This window comes from Anser brachyrhynchus (assembly GCF_964034855.1).
Source record: "Anser brachyrhynchus genome assembly, chromosome: 9".
NCBI classification, from domain to species: domain Eukaryota; kingdom Metazoa; phylum Chordata; class Aves; order Anseriformes; family Anatidae; genus Anser; species Anser brachyrhynchus.
This window is the reverse complement of record NC_137703.1, coordinates 4,055,490-4,079,161: the sequence shown is the minus strand read 5'-3', so window position 1 is coordinate 4,079,161 and position 23,672 is coordinate 4,055,490. Positions and strand designations below refer to the sequence as shown.

General features: G+C 37.0%; 1 protein-coding gene across 1 annotated transcript in view; it reads left to right on the top strand.

The window, feature by feature from the left end:
- LOC308199733 (uncharacterized protein) overlaps positions 1 to 23,672 on the top strand; it is a 129,033-nt gene that overhangs the window by 28,896 nt on the left and 76,465 nt on the right. The window contains exons 4-11 of the mRNA XM_080604310.1: positions 3,913 to 4,172; positions 4,286 to 4,517; positions 9,789 to 9,903; positions 10,003 to 10,059; positions 18,175 to 18,303; positions 18,908 to 19,076; positions 20,542 to 20,709; positions 22,020 to 22,157. Of these exons, the coding sequence (XP_080460436.1) occupies positions 3,913 to 4,141 (229 nt within the window). The 3' untranslated portion in view covers positions 4,142 to 4,172; positions 4,286 to 4,517; positions 9,789 to 9,903; ... (3 more) ...; positions 20,542 to 20,709; positions 22,020 to 22,157. The remainder of the gene's footprint in view (positions 1 to 3,912; positions 4,173 to 4,285; positions 4,518 to 9,788; positions 9,904 to 10,002; positions 10,060 to 18,174; positions 18,304 to 18,907; positions 19,077 to 20,541; positions 20,710 to 22,019; positions 22,158 to 23,672) is intronic.

Below are 23,672 nucleotides of genomic sequence, written 5' to 3'. Positions count from 1 at the left end.
CAGCCTTTCTAACGATTATGTAAAGATGCTTTTCTTCAACTCACACAAGTGTTTGTGACCTGAGTTCACGTCACTTTAGGGAACTGAAAAGGAAATAGACTGTGAAAAACCAGTGATCCTGACAAAAACTGTGGTGAAACCTGGGGAGGCAATGGACACTTGTCGGACCTCATGTGCTATAGCACTGTAAGCAGTTTTCCCACCAAAAAAGATCTCGAGGCTGACTACGTTGAATGAAAATTCTCAAGATAACTGCTGTCAGAGTGTCTTGCCTCTTAGACATATAAAACTTCTATTATCAGTGTAAAGAAATGCATCTCATTTGAAAACTTTTTTTTTTGTCTGAGCAGCTGGAGTTGTCTGAGGTTATTTTGTTCCCCTGTGCATAGTCTCAGGAAGACGTAACGATTTGTATGCTCCTGTCTGCACTATGAGGCTTCAGGCAAAATGCATCCAGCACTCTCCTGGGACAGGGAGACTCCATGCATTGCCCAAAGAGCCCATGAATTATTTGTTCACCTATTCTGAATATTCATAATTTCAGCAAGTGGGACACCGAACAAAGCTGATGGCATTGCAGTTTTTCATGCAACCTAAGAGTTTCAGTCCTTGATTGTCTTAACACTTTGAATTCAAATTGTCTTTATCTAACTTTCTATCATTTAATGTTTTCTTAATGTGAGAACATATGAAGCTGCATCCTCACAGATTTTTTTTTCCTTTTCTTTCAGTAAAATTCACATAAAAAGACTAATCAGAGAACAATTTGAGAAATTAAAGCTTGTTTTTTTTTGGGGGGGGGAGGATGGTTCATTCCCTTTTTTAATAGCTATGTGCTAGTACTTGCAAGTTTAAAAACAAATGAAGAGAATCAGGGGAATACGAAAATGTGATGTAAAATTGCTGTCAGCACAAAAAACGTTATTCACGTAAATCTCTAGGATTCCTCTCAGTACTCAGTTAAAGAGAAAAAAAAAAGTAATGAGAATATAATAGTCAGCTACGATATTGGCTTCACAATGTACCAGATATGTTGCCTATTTTGTTTCAAATGGTATTTAAGGCTGATCAGAATAACATATACAGAACTGAACATAATAACTAGATCTCTTCTGTTTAGCGGCCTGGACTCCAACATTTAATGGAACAATTTCACCACAAATGGTATTTTAACTCTGGCTGATTCACATTTTAATTGAAGCCTAAATTTTCTAACTATGTTATCATTATAGAAAGTTCACTGGAGTGCACTTCCATTACATGAATTGCAGCATTCCAGGGATGCCAAGTTCAGTGGAGAGTGATAAAATTGATGTTGAAACTCTTGTTTTATTATCTTGAGAAAGGGGGAAGGATTTGCAAATAAAGCTAACTTCATCGCATGGCCTAATTATCATGGAAAGAGGAGGAATGGGGGGATTTGACATCAAGACTGATTTATCTGTTGGAGAAGTAGAACAACTTAACATAACTGACCCTTATAACAGAGGCTATAACAGATGCAAGGTGTCTGAGCTATGAAATATACAATGGAATTTCTTGAAGCTATCCAGTGATTTATCCAAATTCATCCTAAATTTGTCTGACGTTGATGAACATTGTCTTGAGATCAGGATTTTTTTTTCTGGTGTGTCCAAGTATGTTTCATTTATGACTGGATTTTGATTGATTGGTAGTTAACTGAAAACTTTTTCCACACAGTTCTCTCCTTAATAGTCCAGATACTTGATATGTGAATTCAACTAATGTATGACTTAAAAGTATCCAAGGGATGGAGCGAGACACGCTGTACTTTGCTTTTATCACTTTTAAAGCCTTGGCTTCAAGCCTGCCCTTTTCTGTATTTTCTGCTCAACTGCTATACTTTTAATGGGTATAAAGCTGTACGTCTCAGATCCACGTTTCCTCAGCTAGATGGTGTTGCCTGCTCAACTGCACACCATTTCTACTGATCTCTTATTTAAGAGAGAGAGAATGGGAAACATTGCTTGATATTGCATTTGAACTCATACTTTGACCTAGAGCTCAGGAGAAGCAAGGACTCATATGCCTGAGCAAAGAGCTGATTTCATCAGAGAGTGGAAAAGATTTACACTTGTTACCTTTTGTTCTTTTCCTCTTTTCTTACATCTGTGTTTAAGCTGGTAGCATTAATGTGGAAAATAAGTTTCTGTGACCTCTTTATTTATTTATTTATTTATTTATTTATTTATTTTTTCAGGTAGAGAATGGCGAGAACACAGGGGAGCTTTCAAAAGTTTAGGTCATGTTACTGCAAGGATTGCAGCATCCAGCGGCAGACACATGACTGGGACAGACGTATGGAAAATTTTGCCATATTTGTGCGGGTCAAATTGGGTAACTCTGCAAACGCTTGTTTGATGCCACAAACGCTTGATTTTTGCATTACAACCAGTCACCTGTAACATGTCAGTTGTACCATGTTGGTGCACAGTCTTATTTAGGTGGTGAACTTATCTCTCTGTGGAAATCAGTTCTGAAATCATAACTATGTAGAGAACCTTGCTAACTACTGACCATTTCTACTTCCGAAATGCCCGAAAACTCTTTGTTGGCCTCTTGCGTTGTGTTGGAGACACTGTGGAGCTGGTCTGTGTGACACTACCAGTGTGTTTACTTAGTCCTAAAGGAACTTTTGGGGGCAGAAGGTCACAGGTTTCAGACTAAGCTTGTTATAGCCCTGAACTCAAAACAGTGACTTAGAGCACAACTATATCTTAGATGTAATTTCTGTTATTCTAGTCTGTAGTTTCCAGTTATTTACTCTGAGCCTTGCAAGTAGATTGCACACATGTCCATCTGTGTAGCAGTTATGGATAGCTGTGGACTGCCTTGTGCTACCCATGACCCTAGGTTAATCTTTGAGATAAGTTTGCACTTTTGCAGGTTAATATAACCATGGAATTTTAAACACTGTGTAATTTCATTATTACTATTAGAGTAATGAACTGTAACTTCAGATCTTACTATTTGCAAATGAGAACTTTCACTTACAGTGGCGCTCACCCCTGCAACCTAACCAAAGCAATTACATTGAGTTATGCTTCATATGTATAACCACTCAATTACTTGCAGGAGGCAGCTGCAGAAGTCATAATCCTATGCCAGAGTAATCTATATAATGCAGCTCTACTGAATATATTAGCTCTTGCTCTTTTCTGTAGCAATACCAGCGCTCTCTGCCTCTTTGCTTTAGATTTCCCTGCCTAAAGCTTCTCAAAATTATAAAGCTTAGAGAAGTGCTCACTAATTGGGTATATTGGAGGTGGAGAGAAACCTCGTTAAAATCAAGGAGTTATTTGTGGATGTTGAAGAAGAATCTAAACACTTGGAGTTCACTGGATCAATATTTTAAATTATATGTGGCTTGGACCCACATATAAAGGGCAGCCTGGGTCACACTAGCAGGAACTTAAAGGTAGCTTTTGCTGTTTAATCAAAAAAGGAGAAGGTACACTAGCAATGGAGATACAAACACATTTTGCTGTGACAGGGAGCTGCTTACAAGATCCAGAATTCCCCAGGGGCCTTGACATAGATTTCTTTGTCTTTTTTTTTTTTTTTTTTAATGCATGAATAAATTTGGTCAGTTAATTTTATTTATTTATTTATTTGTTTGTTTTAGTACTGCACATCACAAGCATCCAGTAAGGTTTTTACAAGTCTTACTAGCACATATATATGCTGAAGGATGAAGATGGTGAAGTTGGGAATAATTCCAGACCAAGTACCTTTCAATACCTTTCTTCAACTATTCTGTGACCATTTATAATACTTTTTTATTATTATTATTCACAAAAAACGGTATGAGAAATGGTACAAGAATAACTGTGAATGGACCTTAAATATTTATGTTATAATACTCCTAGATTTCTTTACCTTCCTCTGCAGGTCTCTTGGATTCTCATTCCCTTTCTTCTCACACAAAAAATATGTGTTTGCCTTACAACTACCAGATGACTGGACCCATGTTCCAAATAACTTCTTGCAGTGGCCCCTGAGAGAAGTTATGTGTGAATATCAACTTTATCACAAAGAACTTGCAGGAGAGCAGCAATTTTTTCCAAAACAAAATTGGATTAGTTTGACGTATGGAAGATGGCTATTTTTGATGCTGTGAGGATTCAGTGAGGAAACATATTTTTCAAGAGGTAAGTGTGCATTTAATGTTTGCTCTCAGGGTTTCTTGAGATAATGTTTTAAAAATGGAAATCCCAAGAGTGCAATATGATTCTATATTTCACCTATGTACTCCATTTTACAGAATGTGCACAGCAACTTTCAACAACCACAGACAGTTGGCTTTAGGAGGTCATTTCATGGCTGGGAGATATGGGAGTGGTTTGAGGATGTGATTTTTATGGATGGAAAACTATGCCTTTGGTTCTAAGGAAACTCATTTTTATTGGAGAAATGAGACAGAACAGTACATGAGTACAACTGAAGGTTGTTATAGTTATTTTTCCCCACACTTCCACCTGACCCCCAACCCTCTGGTGAGAATGCAATAGGTTTGTAGGAAATGAAACGCTAGGATGTCAATGTATGCTATTCCTCAGACCTAATCTCTGCTCTCTGTGTTCATATACTCCTACTATCCCTCTTACATATATTTTGTAAGAAAAAAAAATACCAAAATAATCATAGCATACTCTTTTGTACTCTTAGTATTGAAACTAGTTTGTATAATCTAAATAGTTCTTCTAACCCTGAAAACGAGACCCTAATTAACTAAACCATGACAATTGGTTTCTCTTTGTTGACTAATGTTAAATCATGATCCTATTAGCATTGTGTAATGCAACTGATAATGTTGACATAAAAATTGTAGAATAACATATTAATGCCGATAGATGCTTATATGTTCTGTAAACTTGATTTGAAGAGAACTGAAGGTGCCATGAATTAATTTTAGATCGGGACCTTGTTAAAAGCTGTCACTAGAGTAGCCATGAATAAATGGTTAAAATACTACTGTTTTATATAGTGATATGGCACTGTTACTTATTCATTATACTATATATTTCTTTTTAGAAGGACAATAAGAAGTGCTTCTTGGTGAAGTTACAGTGAAAGCTGCTATAATGTTGTGTGGTTTCCGCCGGCAACCTTCAGTCTCAAAGATGGAAATTTATTCATTCTGTACATCTATGCGCAGCTCCAGAGATTTTAAGAGTATCTTAGTCTAAGGAGAGCTGGTGAGAGAGAACTTTTTCTGCAGTGTGTAAGGCCAGAAGAGAGCATGTAGCCTGACCTTCTGTAAATGTCAAACCTTAAGAGCTCTTGAGCTGTTCTTTGCTTCTAATAGAAGACATGCAGCCTTTCCTGTTACAAAGAATTGCTGTGACTTCTGAGGGTTTATTTGAATAGTTCATTAACCTACTTGTATTCTCTTCCAGGCTAATTTGCCATCCTCAGCTTCTAACTAATTTTTCTATTGGATGACAAAATTATGTTACTAATATTTTGTTCTCGAAATTCCTATAGCAGTCTATTCAGATGGCATTGTAGAGATGGTGGAAGTCTGTAGATAAAATGGTAGGCCCTCACATTCTGCGGCCTTTTCAGAATCTTGAAAATGGATAAACATAATTCATGTGTATTAAAAAATTTACACCGTTATTTTGACAAATATAATTTGTGATCGTATAGCCCAGAGAAAAAGCTAGTAGATAGTTAAATGTAATTAATCCTTCAAATATTTTTTTGACGAGTGGACTGAAAAAATTGCAGTCTGATTCTGTATTATGTCTTCTCATTTATTTATTGACATAAACTTCAAAGCACCTGTTATGTGAGTGATACCCAGTGAATTCACAACATGTACAATGGTCATGTGTATGCTGTACCACCTGTGCAACCCATTGCATATCCAAATGAGCAGAGAAGGTGGGTTCCTGATTCTCAATTATATGCTGAATGGTTTGTAACTCTGAAAATAAGACATTTTTCTGAAAGATGGAGTTACAGAATAATATCAAAAACATACATGGATGAATTGTTCTTTCTGAGGGTGGTCACGAAACACTTAGTCACATTCAACCAGTCAGACCGCACCACAGATTACATCCATAAGCTGTAATTAAGCAACACAAGCTGACAGGCAGTGCATTTCTATAAGCTTATTGCACACCTCAGAAGTCTTTGAGATAATTAGGCTTTCAGACTGCTCCCTCCTTTTACTCTGGGCCCATAGGTACAGAATTGATTTGACTTTCAGCAGTTCCTTACCTCTGCCAGGCGCAATTATATTTCCATTCTTTGCAAACAAAAGAAAAACCCAAAGTATTTAATGTTTCTCTATTGGTCTCAGAATCAAACAGGTTTATGAGGAAACAAAAGAAAGTGTTGAAAGCCGCTGCATGAATCTGCAACATCTGAGGTATATAACAGGAAAGGAAGTTAAACAAGGCTGGTGTTATACATTTCCCAGACATTCAATACAAAGATATGTTTCCAAGGAGGAATACTGCTGACTTGGAACCCAACTCATGTATTTATTTATTTTTCATATAGAGCCCTTCATTGAGAGCATCGCATAATGTTTTATAGCAAGTGTGAATTATAAGCTGCAGGTAGTATCTTAACTACTGCATTACAGAAGCCCTGAATGTGAGAGCTAGAATTTAAGGAGGGCATAAAAAAGGAGACGGGGGCGCTGGCAGCGTAACCAGTCAAGCATGACTAAATAACTGGTAGAGCCAAGGTGGGATCTGTGCTGGCAATATTCCAGTTGTGATGAAAGATCTGGGAGAGAAAACAAGAATATGGAGAGAGAAACAAGAATATGGAGATTCCCGGTTTTTTTGCCGCCTAAGTCATGAGTGAGGTAAGTGTGGAGAGAAAAGGAGGACCCAGAAGCAGGAGTGGAGCAAAGCTCCACAACCCCAACGGAGGTTTCAGAGCACCCAGAGCTCTCTGGGACCCAGGCATTGTATAGCAGAAATGGTAGGAAAGTAAACAGTAATAGGAAATTGTCTTTGCAGACCTTAGAGAAGCAGAATGAGATACAGGTAGATTTATTTTCACTCTTTAATTACTGTGGTTTGTATGCAAAATCAAATGTGCAGCTGGTTTAAGTAGGATTGTGGTATTCTGTGTTAACCAGGGATAGGAAGAGGACCAAAGGTCTGAACACAGAATCAACAAATACAGGCCTCATTGATGCCTGCAACATAAATGCTAGAAGGGACAATATGCTTTAGTTATGCTTTTGAGCACACTTTAAATCTAATTTTAGTACACAATAAAAATGAATGCTCTGTTTTCCAAATGCATCTGCTGAGCTTGAGTTTCCATACCAGATGGCTTTATATTATGCTAAAACTCAATGTACAGTATGATAGCGTTCACTGGATCTGCTGAAAGTGACCTTGCATTTTTTTCTATGCGAAGGCGAAATATGACATTTATGAATTTTGACATGCAAAAATGTTAGCGTTTCTAGTTTGCTGTCATAATCTGTTTTACCTGGTTTTAAGAGTTAGCTGTTTTTTATGGTCTGACATGTGCGATGCTTCTGCTTTAAAGATTGATTCAGGTATAAGCCATACCAACATTGCATAGCAATCTTGTACTACACAATGCATGTGTTACTAAATAAATATTGTACACAAATCACATCTGTGCATCCAACTCTGTCTCTGAGTTTGGAATGTACAACTGGCTCCTGTCCATGCTTTATCTTTCATTCATTGCTCAGCTTCTTCCACCCTCCCTCACGCTCTGTTGTTGCAGCCATGCAAACCAAAGGCGCTGCCGTGCTGACACCGAACCAGTGCAGCAATGCTTTTGGGTCAGCTGGCATACCTGGAGTTCTGGTGGCTTGACCTCAGGTTTTTCTGCAAAGACTCTGTGGACAGAGCAATGCCTAAAATTAGATGGTGAGGTGGTGAGTAAAGCTTGGGTTCCACCTTCGAGGCGGAGCCTTGATGTAAAATGAAATGTCACCAAGTCATTGACATCTGTGTGATTTGTTCCACTGCATACACTGAAAACTCGGAGTTCTGCACATCTGTAGCTGTGCCAAGTGCATGCAAAATGTTGCCTTTTGATTGTGCGTGTGGTTTTTTGCTTGTTTGGTTTTTATTTCTGCTTTATAATCAAAAATGACTACTCAAGCTGCATGGCAGATGTGAATCTCTGAATATATATTTATTTTCATAATATTGGGGACAAATTCCCAAACTCTAAGACAGTTTCCTAGCTATATAAATATAACGTATATAAATTCAGTAAATTTAATGTTATTTTAGTGCTTGGTATGGTCCAAAACTTGTTCTCTCATTGTTTTTCAAGTGTTTTCACACTTGAAAGTCACATCCAAAAAACTGGGGAACAGCTATATGCAGCGACTCATTAAATGTTGTTCTGTTTCTCTGAGGGCCAGATTTTGTTAAAAGTCCAGACGTGAATTCCCTCAATGTCCTTTTGACATTTTTGACAAGTGTTCGCTCGGGTCTTCTCCTGGTGAACTTCGCCACTGAATTAGCGCCTCTCACGGGCCGTTTCTGCGAGCGTCTCATATCGTTCTGACATTAAGTGCAAGCGAAACAGAGACAATAGTGATTGAGACTGGCAGTTTGTTGGCTGGTTTTCGGTCATGTTTCACTGAAGTCAATGTCACTTGATAGCTCCTAACACCTTCTAGCCAGGAACTTTTGAGTTAGTTTTGGCAGCAACTTGTCTTTTTCGTTTTACACTGCTTCCTTATCTAGGTCGTGTCAATGTTACTTATTAAGCAGCTTAAAATTCTCAGAGACACGTGCAATATTCTGACTGCTAACACTGCCTGCGATGCTGTAGTCTAGGGATCCATAGGCTTAGTGGTGCACAAAGAGGTGGACATCTGTGTTAGTGCCATTTTTTTTTCCCTGTTTTGGTATGTTAAGCTGCATTAAAAACATGTAAAAGATGCAAGAAGTAATTTTCTATGTAAGTTATTCTTACCTTCCCACAGGACTCCTGTTAAATCACATCTGGAATAGTAAAAGTCCCCAGGGCACATGCTGTAGGAATTCTTGTTAATTGAGTGAAAAATGTTGAGCACCCCCACAATAAGATGTTAGTCAGTACATGGTAATTTTATAATGGGACCAATTCAAAAATCTGTTGGGTGCGTTTTGTCTCCTTTCCAATAGATGCCTAAATTTTGTCAAAAAAAATGACTCGTCTACACAGCATTCGCGTAGTGCAGAGAAAGTGAGATGGTGCTAGACAACAAACACAAGCCTTTTTAGACTTCAAAAACAAAGAAAATGCAATTTGTTAAACAACACCAGTGACTATGTTCAATTTAGGCTGGACTTGTCAGTTTTTAAGTAAACTACTGAGTTGCAAGTACCTTTTTGTAACAATTACGGCAAAGACGAGGCAGCAGGAAAAATGCTTTAGCTAGGCTGCAGCTTCATTCGCTAACACATCAGAAAACTATCCAGCCTCAGCTATCTATATAGAAAACTATCCTAACTCAGCCCTAATCCCTGTGCTGGCAGAGACCTACAAATAACGCGTTTAATCTTCTCATAGCACCGTTGATAGAAGCTTACTGAGGATGACAGGAACAAGCAAGCGGGAGGCCCTCACTTCGTAGCTTTTAGGAAGCCCAGGCCCTTTCAGTCACCTTCTTCAGTGGTTGCTTTCTGTTAACCTGCTCTCAGAAGTGTGCGTGTGGAAATGTGTGCATGCTCAGCAAGGTGGGGGTGTTTCCGAGACTCAAATTTACAGCTATTTTTGTAATTGGTAAAAATGTTTTTATTACATTACAGTTTTGCTGCTCCCTGGAACTTGCTGTCTACAGCTGTGCGTGGACCTGCGTGGCCAAGTTATCACTCTGGCATCTCCAGTGGATTCCTGGCTCGCAGTGCACACTTTTCCTGAGGTGTAAGTAGTTCTGCACTGACTTCAAAAGACAGAGAAGCAAGGGAAAAAGATGTACAACTTTGCTCTTAATTGACGTTTGTCTTCATCTGCTACTTGCAGCCTTAAATGAGTTTCTTGTAGAGGCATTCGGGTCTGCATCTAAAAGGTACATCACAGGTGAGACACCCCATGGAGGTCTTGTGCTGATTCAGGATCACCTCTGTAATTTATTCAGTCAACTTTTTTATGCATGACACAGAAAATAATTTGACTTTATATTTTTAAGCTTAGACAGTGTTTTTGACTTCCGTGTATGTTCTGATGTTATTGAATTATTGCTCTCTCTGTTTTGCTATACTTTCTCTCCATATTTATGAAGGATTCTGTATCACTGAATACTTAACAATAATAATATGCAATGCAGCTTCTGAAAGTTTCCATGTATGGCTGTGAAACATAAAAAGTCATCTTATTATTGATGTGTCGCTATTAATATTGATGTCATAACATGGTGTTGCAACAATTGTAATAAATTGTTCAGATAAGGAAAGTAAACAGAAAATGCTCCCGGTAGAGTAATTCAAACCTTACATACAGAACAGCAGTGGCAAAGTCATGCAAGGAGACTTCACAGTGGCATTTTAGTGAATAACTAAAGTTTTATTGACTTATGTTCCACATGACACAGCATTAAGCAGTACCCCACACCCTGATTCCTTTTTCAATGGCAGCAAGAATGTCCTGCAATTTCCATCAAATTATATTTCCTTCCCACTGAATCTTTTGGTCTTTATGTTTCTTTTTGACATAACCACTTTTTCTTTTTCCTTCCTCAAGTCAAATTCTAGAGTTAAGGATTTTCTTTAGAAAAGTTTAGAAGAGTTTTTTTTTTTTAAACACATTTGATGCGACAAAACTTTTTTTTTTTTTTCAAGATTTGCCTCAATTTCACTGTGCTTTGGAAATGTATAGCTGCTATATAACACTTCATATTGATAATAAAAGGAACCCTACGTCTTTGTAGGAATTATTACCACAGACCTGACATTGGAAAGTCTTGTCTCATTTCCCCAAAGCACAATCAAGGTGAAAGATGATCATATGCTGGGTTGTTTGACCACACTGGCACTTTGAAAAGCAAATTGCTGATGTGAGGCCTCAGAATTTGTCTTATAAGGGAGTGCTTTATAGGTTCTTTTATAGTTCTTATATGACCCGTACAATGGTAGCATAATACCATATCCAAACCGGTACTTTAATACACACAGATCAACGCAGACAGAAGCTATGTTTTAAAGTCTGGGTTACTCTCAGACTCTGGAAAGTTGAAGCAGGGATAAAATGTTGGTGTCCTGAAAAGTGCTCTACTTCTTAGGCACAAAATAAGTGGGTTTTTTGTTTGTTTTTTTTTTTTTTTTGGTTTGTTTGTTTTACATACAGGTGGGTTAAGAGGATTTTTCTCACAATGCAGTACCGGTGATAGCAGTTCTCATATTGCTCCTAGAAGTTAGGAGAAACAGTCCTGTCCTGAATTAACCAGACTCATGACAAGTTATAACTGCATAAAAATAAGCTGCATTTAATTGGATGTAGTTCCTCTTATATGTATGCTGAAGCAGTCATCTTAATATTTTCAGGTTGAAACTTGATAAGTTTGGTCTATCAAAGTAGAAAAATCTTGATTATGATGTTGGACTGAAGTTTGCAAAAATAAGAACGTGTTTTGTCTTCTACCTGACGCTGTTTCTTTTCTTATCTATCAGAATTCTAATAGCAAACCTCAGCTCTGGGAATGAAAGATCAAGTCACCCAGTTGTGTTTAGCCCCCCACATTGACCAAGGCATGAGCTGCAAGGCAATGATTGCAAACTTCTGTGCTCTGATGTCTACTTGAGGCTACATAGAATAACAGCTTTCTGAGCTACCTCTTCCTCTGTGGGACTGAATTTCTCTGCTTTGGGCTTTCTGGATTTATATCAAAACTTCTCATCTTCCAGTTCCTTTGTGCTGTATATGTTTGGTAATATAGTGCTTTATGTTAGTTTTTGCATCCCTGGCTGCTGTAGAAATGACATCTGTCACTAGAATACACACTCTGAGAAAGCCAGATGTGCTTGGAGGAGGGGGGGTTGTTCAGATGCTCAACTGAAGGAGTCATAAATTATAATCCAGTTCAGGTGTCAATGTCGCCAATTTATTAGTCTGGAAATTGCTCATGGGATGATTATGGTTAATGTTATTTGTTATTGCAGTGTTTAATCATGGCTTGTGTTGTGAGTCCCATCCTTCTCCTAGGTAAAAAACTTTTTTTTCCTAGTACTCGTAAATCTCTGTATTCTTATGTGGTCCTTTTTCTCTCTTCTTAGCCTTCAGTTCTGCACTTACTTTTCTTTCTGTTTCCTCTCTCTTCAAAGGCATTCTTGTTTTTAAGTGTCCATTTCTAAACCTGACACCTGACTTTGAGGATGCTGCCAGTGACTCTGGCAGTAGTTTTCTTTTTAACTCCCACTAATTCTGTACTCTGATTGCTGGAAGCGCTTCTAGTCTATCCACCTTGCTTTGGACTGTTGGACCTCCCCTGGCAAAAATGTCAGAGAAACAACAGGGGACCCTTTCAAAGATTTGCTTCTGTGGTCAAAACTGAATACATGAAATATGAACAGACTTGAGATTTCCTTGACTGAATTGTTCCTTACTAATTAAAGATTGCATCCTTATGAGATTGATTATCTTTGTCCTTTTTAACCCCCTTTTTTTTGTTTTCCTTTTTTTTTTTTTCTGCAGATTTTATTTAGGAATGAAGTTTACTCAAATTCCCATTTTCTTCTTGTTGCTGAAAAGATTGTTTCTGGCACTTCTAAGGTAGTTTAGAGGTTAGAAAACATGGAAGTTATTGAGTAAATTTTACTGCCTCAGGATAGAAATGATAATAATATTTCCTCCTGAGTCATCTTATTTCTGAGTAGCCATTCTGTTCACTTAGGTTGTTATATTTTCAAGGACAAGCAACATATACTCCTGAAGACAAAATTCCCTTCAGATATTCTTGTGTCACATCATGCAACTGTAAACAGGCAAACTTCTCCTACAGTCAGTCCCAGACAAACACTCTGGCCACGACACACGCTGGTACCTGAGTCTTTGCTGTAGAGATTTTCCATGCACAGTACGTACACGTGACATTACATGTACACCATGAATATTAGATGCAGTTCCAGTGGAAGATGCAACTTTTAATCATTTACTGGATGAATTCCAGGTTTTCAAGAGTGCGAAGCAGGGAATAACAGCAGGTCTTTAATCTTTCCTGTGTTGATTGATCTATGCAATATGATAAAAGACACGACAAAAGGCAATTTATGGCAAGAAAAAGAGAGCCCTAAATATATTTTTCTATTTCACATCCTTGTTTGAGTAATTTGTATTAATTTCCTTTTGGGACATTCTATTATCTGTCAATGATATTTTACCTTGCTATTTTGCTAGTTTAATTTCAAGGAGTGATTTAGGAATCAAGAACAAGTTAGTCTGGTGAAAAACTACTGAAGTATGTCATATGTACAAAAAACAAAACAAAACAAAAAAACCCTGAAATACAAAATAAATGTGTAAAGGTACTGAACTCACTGACTTCAGTGGAAAATCCATAAAAAGTGCTGGATTTCATCACTATGAGCCACTTCCAAGAGTAGTACACATTTACCTTTTAGATAAGATAATCAATTAAATAAACAAGGCATGTGTACAGGGGAAAATTGAGTATTTTGTTAGTTCAGTGAACAGACATTATGAGAACTTCATCCCAAACACTTTTGCAGATGGAATTACATGTGGAGAAGGTGGACAACGTGTGTCACTCCTTCTACCTCATACAGACTGCACATCTCAGTAGTCCATCACACAGTTGTTCCTTCCTGCCAGAGGACAAAATATCATTCATACAATAGAAATACATCTCTTAAATATTTGCATTTTTATTTTTATATTTTTACCTTTTCCCACAAATCAGATCTCTCTTTCATTTTTATTCATACTATAATACATATAGTAAAGGCAAAGTGCAGTCACTATATTAAAAATGAAACACAATTCTTCCTTCAAAATTCTCAGTCTTTGGGTAAAGCTCACCTACCTGTAAACAGCTTGATAAATTAATTTGAGCACAAATCTTAACTTCTGTGTATCTTAATCTTCTGTGGTCTTTCTTCACTTGCTCCAGAAGTCATGCCACCTTTCTGATCCTTTTCTCTTCATTTCTCTGGCTTTGCTGTCTTTTTTTCCATACTTAAGAACTGGAAGCAATATATTTGCACACATTCTTTCTTATGCTGAGGAATGACATGAGGTGCCTGCATGCCATGTTAATTAACATTAAGCAGTTAACTGATGCCTGTTTGTAGGGGAATGAATATAGGGCTCATGCACACCACCCCTGAAATGACTAAGAGCTGAGCACATGAGGACAGAATTTGACCAGCATTCTTTGTACAAGTGACAGTAAACTGCAGTTATTACTAAACCACTCAAAGAAATTCATGTGCGAAACTTTCATCTCTGAACAACCATGTCAAATAAGACAATGCTGTTTTAGCAAGGCTATTTGCAGTGCTCTAAAAATTTGGTTAAAACAGGATTAGAGTGGTGTCTGTTGTGCATTCTCTTTTATGCAAATTTCATTCGTACAGAGGGACTTGGATGACAGGAAAAGGGAAACTTTTTCTCTACTTGAGAAAAATTGGAGGCTAGAATGGTTGACAATATAAGGGACAATGATGTAAGAACAAGAGCAAATACTTTACCTCAAAGCTAAAAACCTAAACTTGTGGTTGAAGTGACCATGAATTGCCATCATTACTATATTGCTGACATTATACTGATCCCAAAATTCCCCTAAAAATCTTTCAGCATTTGACTGATTGTGGTGTTAATAATAGGATGCTGCTGCAATTTTACTGTCAGGGTTGTTCTTGGGTTTGACATTGTCTTTATCAATCTGTTAATGAATGTAATGCTTACGTAAGGCGATAGTATGAATTCTTGGTTCAGAGCCAGATATGGTGGTGATGATGTTGTGCAGTGTAGCACGTTACTCACAGGAAAAGCTTCTTTAGTTCCTTCTGCAAGTGAGCATTGGGAAGAGAAAGATTAGGGTAGTGGATTCTCTACTTTTTCAAAAGCTCCTCTGAAGCAAACATTGAATCACCTGCATATTTTTTCAGAATTGAAACACATCAGCATCAAAAAACTGAAGAAGAAGAAAAGTCAGAAAGTTCAATACTTGCTATTATTCCCCTGACTTTTTTATACTGGAGGTCCCTTTCTGCACCTTTAAAATATAAGCATGTATCAGTTTTTGCAGCTATTCCTGTGCTGGCAAAATCTTGGGAAGAAAGAAAATAAATTCCTGTTAAATTCCTAATTCATGTTTGTGCTGGATGTATTATATTTCTCAAAAGAAATCAAAGTTCCATGTTATATACCTGCAGGAGCGTTATTGCCTGGATGACTTGAATGTTATTTCCTGGATGACTACTACTTTTTTTATTTTTTTTTAATATTTTAAATTCTAAGTTTAGGCACATTCTTATAATATTTTGTTCTCTAGTTCCGTAGGAACTGGGAGGATTAGAAGAGGCATGTGCTTATGGTGCTGTACTATTTGTGCCTGCCAGACGATTCCCCAAGTCTTCTTCTGGGACAGTGCAGCTATGTTTCAACTGCTTTGCAGACAGATTGCAAACTGGCAATCTAGGTCATTGTAAATACAAAATAAAACAGCTGCCAATAAAACTGAAATATAATTCAGTATTCCCAGTACATGCAAGCAAAGAAACAAATCCAGGATATTTGGACTAAAAGCTGACATTCCCTTCTCAGTTTATGGGGCTGTGTTCTTCCACTCCCTGAACACTTTCAGTTGTTGCAAGGACAAAGAAATGATATAGACATAGCATAAGAAAGTTTCAGATTCTCTGACACTTATGTTGTTACAGACCTTGCTTTGCAAGTAAGCACCTGGCTTTGTGTTGATCAATTTGCAGGATAAGGTATTGCCAAAGGTGACTAAAGGCACCAAGATTAGAAATCAGATTTATTTTGGAAGAGGCACAAGGTTGGCAGTGTCATTTGGCTGCAGAAAGTACTAATACCATTCTGAGCTCTATGAACATCTACAGGGTGTAACAGATCAGGTAGGTATTTAGCTTTTAAAAATGTCTCTTACGACCACATGTGAGACGCTGCATTTGTTTCTGGACATATTTTCACCAGACAAAAATATAAATGCAGAGGGAGTTCAAAGAACAAAAATGGTAGTCAAAGGTTTAGAAATTCTAACTTTTGTAGATTAAAAAAAAATATTTGTAGGCATAGTTTTATTAAATGATGGTGGAGTAGCAAAGTTTGGGATTGCTCTGATTCTTACAGATTTTATTTTGAGAATAATTGATTCAGTAAGCAGTTTGAGAAAATCTCAAACTCATTTGCTGTGTTCCTCTAGATGCTTTGCAGTTCTTCACTCTAACAGCAGCTCTTGCTGCTCTTAACCTTTGATTGGAATTTGACCCTAATTAGTTGTTTCCACAGACATTGCCCTTAGCTTGTCAGTCCCACAAATTACATTACTGAGTGGGCCTCTAAACATTTGCCAGTGTCACCAAATACTGATGAATTGACCCTCTTCACTCAGGGATTGCTGAGTAAGTCAGAGTAGTTACCTGTTGGCATATTAAACGTATGATGTTTTTACTGCATTGCTTGAAGCATGCTGAAAAATAGAGGAAACATTAACAAATGAGTCGTCGTAAAGACATAGCTGAAAAGTTGCAATATTATGCCTTTTCTACTCTCCTTCATTCAGAAGTGGATCCAGACTTCGCTGGAGTGAATAGAAAGATGGCAGCAGTTTGTTTTCAGATGAGATAATTTATAAGATACAAAAGTTCAAAGCCAATATTGTGAGGGAAATTTTAGTCTCAATGAAAAATTTATCACTCTGTTCAGAGCGACCAGGATATTACCTTTAGGATTTTTATGTGTTATGGTTAACAGTGATATTATTTCCACATATGGTTTATTGAAGTCAACAAACACTATTGTTGCAAATGAGACTCAGGAAATGCAGCTTATCTTAAGTCCATACTTATCTGTATGTCACACAATGACTTTTATGTAACCTTACTATTACAATCTTTTTTTTTTTTAAACTTTATTTTATTTTTCTAAAGAGAGAGGGAAAAAAAAGCCCAATAATTTATAAAACAGTGAGCACACTAGTCTAGGGAATGAGATGTCTGGTTTTTCTTCCAAGCTCTGCCAGTGTGACCTTGCATAGCAACTTCTCCGTATTTCAGCATCCACAACTATAAAATGTGAGTAATGTATAAATGCATCATTTCTGTTGAATAATGATGCTGCATGGTCCTGTTTTGTTCTTTGTTTGCTGTAGAGTTTGAGATTTGCCAGTAAAAAGCATACAAGTAGTGAATTACATTTCTGGGTTCTCGATACTCAGTTTGTTGCAACTTACTTTTTTTGTATCTCTACAAAGGTGATATTAATCACTCAGAAACTGCTACAGCCAAGTTAAATAAATGGAGAAAGCCAAACGTGTAATGCTTTGCAGGCTGCAGATGCAAGGCAGAGCAAGGGAATCAGGTTCAAAGAATTAGAAAGTTTCATACAACTCACTCATCCTCTGCAACCTAATATCCACCCCACAGCCTTCCTGACTTATGCAAGTCTAGGCAATACATTTAATCTTAACTCTCTTTGAGCAGCTTGCACATATTAAGAAGATAAGTTTTACTTTATTCTTACTGTATTCAGATGATTCCCATTCACTTATTGCTGTTTCATGGAACTTAGTAATCTTTTCCTTCTACCCAACATATGTAAATAAGTCAGTCACTGCTAGAAGGTTTCTGATGCACAAACTCCTTATTTTTTTATTTTATTTATTTTTATTTATTTTTTAACTCTTTGTGATAGATGTAGCTTTGAAGTGGAAAACAAGTGACAACTAATCTCCACAATGACTTTGTCTCTGCTATTATGTGCACCAATTTAGAATAAAGTTCCTGGTGATACTGTAGTAGTAAAATTATAAAAATATCTGAAAGAAGTTTCACAGTCAAATAGTGTGGTCAACTGTTAAAAAATTGTCAAGAAATACTAAACATTTTCTTTGTTCCCTTCGTATATGCCAGGATATGAAGTTGCATAGAAAAAATGTTCCTCAGGAAAAGGGAGGATATGATGAAGAGGACTAATAATATTCTTTTGACTTTGTAGCCATCTTGAAAAACCTTTTCTAGTTGCTTCCAACATGTTCTGGATTCAACTCATGATTGTAATGATGAAGGACGCCACATCCCATTAGCAATCATCTGAGCCATATAGTTCTCCTGAGAGCTTGTTTCAGTAAGCTGGTCGATGTTCCTGCGTGATGCATACAAAATATATTTTACAATTAAAGTATTTTTTCCATTCATCATTTGAATCAAATTACAGGGCACTCAAACATTGAATAATTTATATTACTCAAAAAGATGTTAGGATATTAAATAGCAGCAATAATGTTAGCTTTATTAAATTGTTGCAGAGAACACTTTTCTATCTTTGGTACTGCCTCAAAATCTTAATCTCTCTCACATAATTTCAGGTCAGACATTCCCCAGCTGGCTCACCTAGTCAGTGAATTCTGTAAAAGTTCTTTTCAAAATCATGTTCCCATTAATTCTCTGCATTTGAAGACAAATGCACAATTCTTTACCCAGATCCATATTGACCTTCTGGTAAAGTCTGCATATTGCCTGAGTGCCTGGCTTGGTAGCATATCATCATATTTATGTAATGGGTGTATGTCTTCTGCTAACGTGTTTTCAAAGAGATGCAGAGACATGTGAAGGGACATCTAGTTTTAAGTGGGATATTTGTTGGCAAACTTCAAGTTTGGATGCTGGCTCTGTGAGAATGACAGCAAAAATATTATAGTTTTTTTTTTCTTTTCTTTTCCTGACTTTAGTTTCAACAGGATGATTTCAGGATACCCCATACAGGGTTTCAAAGCAGAGACAGCATGCATGGGAATGGGAATTTGCCATTGAGAATGTTGCATGTGTAGATAGGACCGTGTAGAAAAGGATGTTGTAAACTAGAAAGAAGAATGGGAAAGAAAATTACATTGTGATCAGGCAAGTTAATACTCTGTGTGAGCGAAGAGTTAAAATAACTGTAATAGAATGGTCATATATAAACCTTACTTGCCCAACAACCACTGATATGAAGAAAAGAAAGCATTGTGAGCATGATAACAAGGATGTTATGATGGTTAACATGACATTTAAGTCGCAATGGAATGAGCAATTCTACAAGCCCTCAGGAAGACAAGTGCTACTGAAACATGACAAATTTATTGAAACAATTTCCTAACACTCTTGTTACCATATATTTTTTTTCCCCTGCAATACCACAGTGAATTCTATCTTGCATTTTGGCACAAAAATAAAGGGAAGAGAGTGGCATCTAGAAGCAGAGTAGCAGGGCCTGGAGTCTCTCCGTTCCTGAATAAGGGGGTGAAGTAGTAACTTGCTTGTCTCTGCAGAATATGGAGAACTCCATGGAAGATGGAAGGTCCAAATTGACAGGAATTGTCAAAAGGACCTTATGATAAGGTATAGCTTGTCTCACTTAAAAAGATTTGTAGGGATAGTATGGGATATAGTACAGAAAGCTGTACCAAGGGGTTCTGTGTCTTCTACAGAGGTATGCCCGACTGTTGCTGTGTAGAAGACTCATGTCAAACTTGGCTTTCTGGGCTGGAAGGGGAAAACTGCAATTTAAACTCCAAAGAGTTTCACCCCCCCACCCTTCTTGTCTAAGCTATAAAGAGACTTGAAATCTTTTGGAAAGAAATGTGGGGTTTGCGGATATTTATCTAAAAAAAAAAAATAAATCTGCAAGTTTATACTGCAATATACAGGAACATTGAATTAACTCCAGTGATAATACCCATTTCTAATGGTTTGCCTAAAGAGTCCGGTCATAAAATTTTCAGTGAAATAGAATTTTATCAGAAAATAGCTATTTTTCATCCCCCAAAGTTATAGATTTTACCTTAGTTTCATCAGACTCCATCCAGACCAGTTGTAATCTAACATAATGGATTTCCATGGGTGTCCATATCCACTGGCATGGTGCTAGAGTGCTCTTACAAGATAGAAAAAATTCTGACGGAGACTCTAAATGTGTTTTGAGTTCAGCCCCAGATCTTCAGAGCTTGATGTTCCCAGATCCCTCCCTGAGTAAACAGGAACATTGGATAAGGGAATTGAGTTGTGGTTTCCAAAAGAAAAATCTCCCGATTCGTGGCAAATTAAGTACCAAAAATTAAAAACTGTCAAAATAAGGTAGCTGTAGTTATGGAAAGTTCCTTATCTGAAATGTAAATACGTAGCACTTGTTCCAGGATCTGGCTTTAGTTGCTAATGATTAATACTCTTTAGTGATGTGACTTCAGCCAAAGCTAACACGCTTTGTGCCCAGTATCTGCAAACTGATCCAATTTCACACATCTCAGTAACTGGCTGAAGTCACATTGTCACTTTTAGCGCTGGACCCAGTCTTTTATGTGTTTTAAAATCATTCTTTATATGCTAGCCAGAAAGAAAAAGCTCAATGGGGAAAAGGAAAAACACGCTAATAAACAAAAGCAAAACCCAAAGATGACTGCAAAGAGGAACCTTGTGAAGGCAATAGCAGGGAAGTTTGTGCTTGAGCATGAAACAATGAACCAGGACTGAACCCCAGCACCTTCGTAGCCTCACAGTGAGTCACTTAACCTTGCCGTGTTATAGATTTATTTATTATTTCTGTAAAATCAGGATAATTACCAGCCCGAAACAATTGTGAGACTAATTAATTGTTTGCAAAGTGCTTGAAAATTTTGAAGTGCAATAATAAGTGCTGAGTGTTGGAACTCCCCCCCCCCCCCCCCTTTTTTTTTTTCAGACATAGTATTAGCAGTACCTGCTGTTATAAATTGGTATGGAGGATTGGTTTGTGTTTCAGACTTTCCTGCCTTATTTCACTAATTACCTCAGTCTCCGTTGCAGTAACCCAAAAAAGAAACAAAACAGGTAACCCTTAGCTACTTCACTGAAGTTGCATAGAAAAAAAAATGTTTTGCATTTCTATTCAGCAAATTTCTATGAAATTTTCCTGTTTAAAATTTTGTCTCAGTCACCCTATCTGTCTCTGTTCATTTATTCCTGTCATTTGGTGTAATAATCCAGCAGGTCTCTTCTTCAAATACTGCGGATAAAATAATGTGCCAAATGCAAAGATATTAAGAGACCAGTTTCTAAAGCAGTTGTAAAGATGTTCTAAGATCTTCATTCCTGGATTTGGAGTTATGTTTTGGTAGCAGAGCAGATAGAAAAATCTAGATGTTTGTGAATGGGTAATCAGATATTTTTAATGTTTATTTGAATTATAAATTCTTTGGGCATTCATTCTGATATTGTCTCTATAGAAGTATGCTTGCATGCATCCATATTCTCTAATGTGGATGTTACATAAATAAAAATATTAATAGAAAGAAGTAACAGCTTCTTCACTGTAGCCAAGTCTGGGAGTAGATAAATTGTTAATTCAAATTAAATTGCTTTTATGAACTTCTTGTTCATTTATATTAATTGCTTGTTCTGACCTGACCTAACCTACTTAGGTGGAACTGCAGAAATTAAAGATGCTTACATTTTACATGCAGAGAATGCACAGGGAATTACTTGCTTAAATGCACTCACATACGCTGTCTACATAAAAATTAATAAAACTCATTGATATTGTGACCCAGTAAGAGTAGAAGTGCCCATGAGGTTTCTTTCTGGCAGGATTTTGGTTTTACTTCGTGGTGGAAAAGTCTGGAATGGTTTTGTCTTGAGGTTTGAATGTCTGCTGGATTCAGAATTATTCCCATTATTTGTCCCAGGTGTGCTAGACAAAAGACAGAATCCAAGAGATGTAGTTTAATCGGTTTTGCCACTTTATTAACTTTGCTCAGTAGGGAATTATGCAGCACTAAGTCATGCAGTGTTAATTCTCATCCTTTCGCACCTTCGTATATTTCTTTGAAGGCTTCCATCATCACTCCTGAATCTGCTTTGTGCTGTTTGGTGTCATGATGTTTCAGGAAGAGATTTGGTTCCTGAAAATGGTTGTGATGAGGAGGAAGTGGAAGAACTAGCCAAAGGCATAAAAAGACTCTCAGTGTGGTATGTAAGCCACTAAGACTAGCTCAGCTGCTTGGAAATGTTTTTATTTCTACTTCTCCATAACATCTCCCTTCTTGAAGGCTGCTACCGTAGCAGTGTCCACTTACTTTTCATACAAAGGTCATGTACTTTTGAGGTTGAGGAAAGCATAATAAATGCTTTCTAAGTTGTCTACAATAAATAGATCTGTGAAGTTCTTAGCGCTATTCTGGCAAAACATCCACAGCATAATTGTACATCCTTTTTGTCACTTATGAAAGTGAAAACTGTCTTTTTTCCTGCGTGTGTATATGTGTGCATTTGAACTTTTCCAGTCAGTGTAAATCGAATCACTGGGAATGTGGCATGCAGATATTATTTTGAGTAACACCACTGAGAATGATGAGGAGCTCTGAAAAAGGTTGCCAGAGCCATCTAGAACATACAGAATTGATGGAAGCTGTCATACATATTACAAAATTTTTCTAGGTTAAATAAACTGAAAAATTAACTTAACCTTAAGTTGTAAGATAATAAGAGTGGGCAGGAGAGGGAGCACATAGTGCAGCAAAACCCTGCATCCCTAATGTTCCATATTTTCAAGTCTGGAGTTAGAATGGTTTTCTAGTTTCTCTATCATATCAAAAACACCAGTGTTTGTATTATCCCCTTCATCATGATTCTGATCTATTTCATGAAAACCTAAAGATTGAATGGATTCTGTATGTAGGCCAGAATGAATATTTTGTACTTTGGTTTTCCTTACCTTTTGTACTTCACCTCTTTTGAACTTGTATCCAATCTAAAGATACAAATGAGAGAGGAAAAAATACCTACAAAAACATATCTCAGAAAAATCATTTTTTAATCTCAGAATGCATTTATGCAGTGTTTAAGGAACAAAACTATTATTAATAACCTTTTATTAGACCATATTCTGTGTCAAAATTGATTATTTTCTCAAAGCATCAGTCTGTGGAGCTACATGAATAGACAAGGAAAACAGTTTTATAGTGAATTATGCTTCTGTTTTATACTGAAGTATGCTAATAGCTGCTTTGGCTTCAAAATGACTCTGGCAACCTTGATCCCCTGTAAGATCAAAAGACAGAAAACAAATACACCAGAACTGATAGTAAAAATTTTATGATTCTTATATTTAGAGTCCATCTGTCTATTTTCCCTGTAAAGCAGGGAAATTCTCACTGGAGACTTGCTAGTTTAGCCCCTCAGATATGGTAAAGTTTTCAGAAAGGTTTATGGAGCTTCCAAGTAAATATTTGTAAAAGAAATAGAGCAGCATTGAAAATCTAATGATAAGACAACTTAACTGAATGCACAGTAATGATAGATCTTATTTCTAAGACTTTTAGTCACACAGAGGGCTACTCTGCTTGGGGAAAGACATTTTTTTGTCCAAATATATTAGGTATGGAAGTCTTTTAGTTCCAGGAAACAGAATTCTCCATTGAAACACATTGTAGTCTGTTGGTGAGTTTTTTTGTTAGTCCAAGATAAATTACAGATGAAAAGCAC